At 50.0% G+C, this 6,280-nt stretch overlaps 2 protein-coding genes across 2 annotated transcripts; both read right to left on the bottom strand.

Annotated features, from left to right (window-relative positions):
- Positions 1–2,950: 2,950 nt before the first annotated feature.
- Positions 2,951–4,599, bottom strand: STEHIDRAFT_161037 (NAD-P-binding protein; the record flags this gene model as incomplete). Its single annotated transcript, XM_007308558.1, has 10 exons — positions 2,951–3,147; positions 3,207–3,230; positions 3,314–3,500; positions 3,553–3,567; positions 3,634–3,642; positions 3,703–3,867; positions 3,985–4,072; positions 4,136–4,227; positions 4,284–4,334; positions 4,396–4,599. 10 exons carry the CDS (start codon positions 4,597–4,599, stop codon positions 2,951–2,953), a joined length of 1,032 nt encoding a protein of 343 aa, XP_007308620.1.
- Positions 4,600–5,223: 624 nt separating this feature from the next.
- STEHIDRAFT_161036 (uncharacterized protein) lies at positions 5,224–5,993 on the bottom strand (the record flags this gene model as incomplete). The annotated part of the gene is made up of 2 exons (XM_007308557.1): positions 5,224–5,904; positions 5,961–5,993. 2 exons carry the CDS (start codon positions 5,991–5,993, stop codon positions 5,224–5,226), a joined length of 714 nt encoding a protein of 237 aa, XP_007308619.1.
- Between the last annotated feature and the right edge of the window lie 287 nt (positions 5,994–6,280).

The raw sequence follows: 6,280 nt of genomic DNA, 5'->3' as shown, positions 1-6,280 counted from the left end.
CATGTGTGAATTTGTTTAAGGTACTGAGAGGAACTCATAAATATTGAAGACGGGATGACAGTGAGCCTATAAATCATTTTGAAAGAGCGTACGCGAAAAAGACAGAGCGGCTTCCCAAATTCCACGACGAGTGAGCATATTACGTGATGACAAATCAAAGTTGTGAATGAGGTAAGTATGAAGTGCATGGATCTGGTCAGGGGATAGCGGAGAAGGGGGAGCTTCACAAGGAACATCAGATAGCTCGGCGGGAGTATTACGAGACGCAAACGGGTTCTGAGAGGTGACACGTTCCTGAGGATTGTGTTCCAAAAGATGAGCCATGATAGCAGTATCATTGGCTGCCTCCCAGTCGACACCATACTCCTCGATATTCCCCACATCTTCATCATCATCATTCGGCCCAGTTCCCATAACATGACCTAAACCACGAGGACCTTCTCTAACCATACCAAACAAGAACAACTCCCGAGGGCTCGCCTGGCGAGCCCGACGCCTCTGAACCTTGTGGGCATTCCATGCCTCAGACCACTCCTGTGCATCTTCTTCTATAGCGGCGAGAAAGAGGTAGTGTATGAGTCAAATATGAGCGGGAAAGGAGGGGTTGAGATCGCAGTTAAGCTCGAGGTCGAGGAAGAAATCCTTCCACTTGTAGCCAAACACGTTTGTCACATCGAACCAGAGACGCTCAATCCGTGTGTTGTGAACACTTCTATAGAACAGCGTAACTGGATCAGAGACAAGCAAGGAGGCAAGAAAGTAAGCAAGATACGCACCGGCCCCATATGTACGATCCACGTCCCAAGCCTCTGACATCCTCCATATATTCGGCCACTCTCAGGTTCTCCGTACCGTGATCTCCTCGAACACGGCTGGGTTGGCCATGATGACGGGTCGCATCAAGAAACAAGTCGAGTACGGTTGACGCACGGTTGTTGTTGCTGACACGTATGCCGGTGACAAAGCGAGAGTAGCCGTCGACAAAACAGTGGATAACGATCTTGTAACGTATGAGGCCTATGCAGATAACGAACTTCGTCAGCATCAGAGACAGTTGAGATCAAAGCGAGATAGCCATACCATGTTGGCCATCGTGGTGCCACAACGAGTTGGGACCAGGCACGCGGTAGACTCGTCGTACAATCCGGTGCCCGTTGAAGATTCCAGGCCCCCCATTTACACGGACATAAGAATGGCTGATCCGTTCGAATGGTACACGGTGGCCTTGGGAGCGAAGGTGACCGTTGAGCATGCGTTGACCGAGGTCGGGGAAGGTTTCGAGGATGGATTGAATGACTTGATCAAGCTCATCGTCAGAGAGAGTAGAGACGGGTGGTGCCGTTGACGTGTATTGAATGGAAGTGGAGCCATCCGAATGGGCAATTTGTTGTCGGACGGGCGTACCGGCATCAACAAGTTCGTACTCGAGGGCGCGTCTGCGAATGGTGCGAGGATGACAGTTGAGAAGCTCGCCGATGGCCGTATTACCCTGGACGCCGAGAGCGAAGGAGAGAAACTGCTGATCGATGTGGATACGAGGACGGCCTGGACGACCGGTGTGAACGCGGTGAGCCACAACAAGAGAAGGGGCGTCGGGAGGGTCGGAGGATAGGTGAACGGCGTCGTCTAGGTCGCTGACCATGGATGCAAGACTGGCTTGCAGAGTTCGATACTCATCCTCAGCGAAGAATGTAACGTGCTGATGAGATAGCAAGGTTAGCGCTACTAACGTCTGGGATTTAATGAAGGCAGCGGTGAGGACGCACCTGCGCTGCGGCATTCAATATCGACATCGCATCCGCGCGGACTATACCCAGCTGCTGAGCATCCCCCAACTGCGTTCGAAGAGCCCTACGAACACGATCCTGGAGGTGGTGATACCTCCAGCGAACATTATTAGCACCAATCTCAGTAGGCATCCCGAGCAGTATATGGTCAGGAAAGCGTGGTCAGGAGAGCGAAGGCAAGGTCGCAGCAGAGTCCAAGCTCGAGAGCTAAGTAGCCTGACGCGCAAAAGGACGAGACGTGATGAGACGTGATGAGACATGATCTCCTGGAACGTCCTACACAAGAAAGACAAGCAGAAAGAGATGTATAAGTGGAGAAGTTTGCCCAGAAATTAGATGACCTCGATCGACAGAGACACCGATGCGAAACGAGCGTAGTTTCTCCCATGTCAAGCCTCAAAATCCACACGAGGTGGTATTTCCGCGAAAAGCAAAATCATCGAACTTTCATCCATGACCGGCCGTGACCATCCGTGATGGACCGTGATGGACCGTGATGGATCGTGACAGCCGTCGAGAGACCACGGACGCGGACGATCACACCCATAACAGCATAAACAGATAGTTTTGTCCGGTAACCGACATCGAAGGTGTTCAAGTACTAGGTTGTACCAGTGAAGAGGATCGCCTCCGGTCAGGACCGGTCGGGGTCTGTCGGTCGTGATATCTCATGGCCCCACGTGGTCGGCCGTGATCATGATTTCGAGAATCCCAGATAATTAAGTCCGATAACCGCCTTTATAGAACGGAGCGGCGAACGGTGCACAAACTGCGTTTGATTCAACCGTTGGAAGCCGACGCCGCGTAACCTGCCGAGAGCGCCACCCGCCCGAGGAGTTGGCGCTGAACTTGGAAAGACCGTGACCAACGTGTGGCACCCCCACAAAGTCGATGGGAAGATGTACTATGTTTATTGAGCAAGCCGCGGGCGGAGATGTAATAGACTGACTGAAGCTTATACTGCGAGGTGATAACGCAAGGATCATTTGATAGACTAATACATTGGGAGATGTAGAAAACATTGCCACCCGGCGGACAGGGTTGCACACAGTGCGACCCGGCCGATGATATATATTTTGCTCAACGGAAGGTGGTAGTACCGAACAATTAGCTCCTTGAGTTCTCTCATACTGTTCAATTAGAAACGCTCTTTGTAGCACTCTTCAGCACAGTCCCTTCTCCCGTAGGCTTGCCATGAAATCGCGTGAGATTGTCCCTAGTCCCCTGAAGTCACCCAACCGCAGGACGGTCTTCGCTTTTTCCGAGCTGGCAAACGGTCCAGGGAAGGAGAATTTTGGCGCGTCCGGCTCACCAACAGGAACTTGTGGCATATCTGAGCCCTGTGCATGGACTTCGTCGTCTGATGAGGGAGGTGAATAATTAGTAGTGAAGTGATCTTCAAGTTGTGGTATATCTCACATAAATTTTGAAGAGTCACAGCGTCTGATATAGAGGAAGTCGTTGAGTAGTAGTCAGTGCCTATGTGTTATAACAGAAGATAGCCAGGAGCCGGAGCGAAGACTGACCAGCGTCAACAATGAAGCGTTCGTTTCCTGCTTCTTCGACCCGCAAAGCATTGACGAAGGCTTCTGCCATATCTCTCACGTCAATGTAGTCGAAAGCGTATTGCGTCAAGGTGTCCTTCTTGGGGGCCGTGGTCAACCATTTGTAGAATTGCCTGTTAGAAAAATTCAGAGCCTCTAAAGAATTGCACTGAGGCGAGGTCAGCACAAGGAGCTATTGGATAGCTGTGCTGATGTTTCACCTCTTGCATGACGGGCTGTTTTTGAAGTCGTCCACCGTTTGGTCAGATTAGAGCTAAAGGGTTTCACTGAAATTGGCGTACACCAACGACCTGCGCGCAACAATGCTGTGAGTACACGAAAGACAGAGTCAGATAGATCGGCTGGCTTACCCAAGTAGGAAGAATGTTTACAACGTCCCACGGCACTTGATAATCGCGGACGAAGTCTAATAGATATCTTTCAGATAATACCTTCGAAGCTGCGTACAGCGTTGTCGAGTCTGCTTCTTCTCCTTTCTCCATGTAAGCCTCCACTGCAAAATTATTCCAGTCTCCCTGTGTCATGCTTCTGTTAGCCAATTTCGCGATTTTAGTCAAGACTGAAGTAGCTGCCTCCAGTTTGCAACATATTCGCGACGTGCTGTATGTTGGGGAGAGTCTCGATGTGCTCACCTCATTGTAAGATCGATCAAGCTGAGTCGTCTTTACATCGAGGAGGGCTCTGGCTGAAGACATGTACACTATTCGTTTAACATCAATACTACACCATGCCAATGTTTAGTGATGTATACAAGACAGATGAGTCTGGCGACAATGAACGCACCCATGCACACGAATGCTCTCCACAAGGTTCTTAACACCATCAAGATTGGCCAACAATATCTGAGAGCCTTGGTTTTGTGAGGTGAGTCCTGCCTACTTGTTCGATTAGTGAAGAGCGTTAGTAACGGCGTTAATATATTGTGACGCACGATGTGGATGACTCCTTGAACTCCGTTGAGTACTGTATCGAATGCGCCCGGCTGCATAACGGATGCGATTGAGTCAGATCGAAGCACGAAGCAGTGGTTTCTTCCAGTATACCTTGGAAATATCATCAATGATAACTGTGCTGAAGCGATCGGAAAACTCGCTGAAAAGCTGTTGCAAGAATTGCCCTTTCGCCTCGGTTCTCACGGTGCCACGCACATAAAACCCAGCTTCTAGACATGCGCGTGAGACCCATGCACCGCTGAATCCAGATGCACCAGTTATTAGAATAGTTCCAGTGGGGCCTATGGAGGGCATTGTGCGGACAGATTCCCAGCGATGTAGATCAACGCTGCAGACTGGGAAAGCGAAGGACTGATCAAGTTGTTCTCGTCGCTTCCAGCTTTTCTTCAGTACTAATGATCGAAGCAGCCTAGATTACCTGGTTTATGTTATGAAAAGCGAGAAGATTGAATAGGTGTGTTCAGCAGAGACCAATCCGACGCCGATGGTGCAGGAAGAGTTGATGGTTGAACAGGTCGAAACCCGCAGCCACACGATCGCTCTAGATCGGAGGTACTTGATAACAAGGACAAACAATCGTAGGCGCCACCACTTCGCAACTGAAATGTAATGACAGATATTATGTATTTATGTAGCATGAAGGAGATATAAGCTTGGGAAAAAATGGGTTTTTACTGGGATTCGTATCAGCAGAGCGAACTCTCGCGACGTTCAGAACACTGACTTGCAACACCCATCATCTACTCTACATATATTCCCGGCGAAGAACGCATGTGGACGGAATAGACTTGTAGTTCGTATGGCATAACGTGGGGTTCAGAGTGATGTTGAAGTTGTAGGTATCGCCCCGGGAGTGTATTTAGTTCCTCCTTTCGTTGCCGTTTCTCTCTTTCGAGCGACCGGGTAATGACGCTCGTTTCATTGAGGATAAGATGGATAAGTGGATGAATATTGTGGCGAACGGTGCCCAGCAAAGTTGGCTCTCGAAGGTCGTGGATGGAAGAGATGACCTGAGGGAGCCTGAGGATTTGGAGCAGCAAAGAGAGTAGGCGGTGTGACGAGGGGCAAACCAGAAGGCTGTAAGCCAAGAGTCGCAAGCGCGTGAGGTCCAAGAAATGCTAGGAGACTGGGGTATGCGGGCTTGGCCAATCGGGTATCGAGATCGTAGTTCAAAAGCTTCAGTATATCCTGCTGTACGTTTGCCAGAGCTTCGTTCGACTGATGGACCCCTCTTGGAGGGCGGCCTTCCGGGACAAGCCAAGAGTTGAGCACCTTGACCCAAGATGCAAAACCATAATACGTGTCGCCGAGATGTGCCTCGGCCAGTATAAAGAATGCAAGTACGAAGAGATAACCAGAATCTGGACCATTGTCTCGAAGTACGGGAAGGCTTGGTCTGATCTCCTGATGAAGCGTCCAGAGAAGGTAGATCGCCACGAGAATGACTTCGCCGCGGAACTGAGTTCGGTATATGATGTAGCCGATGAATTCTTGCAGACTCGCTAGGTCGATACGAAGTTTGAAGTTATGGAGGGCTGGTCCAAACTGAGATGCAGCCAGACGTGATCTTCTGTTGATTGTGTCGGAGTCAAGCACAATCTGATCATTGCGAGTAGTAAGTACAAGACCACCGCACTCCAAGCAATTGTACTCACAGGCGATTGTAATAGTCTGTGATTACCATCCATCCTGATCTTGAAGTGTGCGAAGCGTAACTCGGAGCAACTCTTCCAGGCGGTTAGAGAGACGGATGCGTCCCAAGAAGATATAGCGGAAGATGGGGGTTGTTGTGAATGGCGGAGCGGATTATCGCGACCCTTTATACAATAGACAAGAAGGCCAACAATTAGCCCTATCCTTTTCGGGGTATGCCATCAGCTTTGTACCACCCTGTGATAAGCAGGTACAACAAAGCAACCGATCGATATGGCATGGCTGCCGTGTATGGAACAATGGCATTTGTTTTTTGATCACC

This window comes from Stereum hirsutum (assembly GCF_000264905.1).
Source record: "Stereum hirsutum FP-91666 SS1 unplaced genomic scaffold STEHIscaffold_15, whole genome shotgun sequence".
In the NCBI taxonomy this organism is placed as follows: Eukaryota; Fungi; Basidiomycota; class Agaricomycetes; order Russulales; family Stereaceae; genus Stereum; species Stereum hirsutum.
The sequence above is the reverse complement of the archived record's forward strand: the minus strand, read 5'-3'. Positions and strand labels throughout refer to the sequence as shown.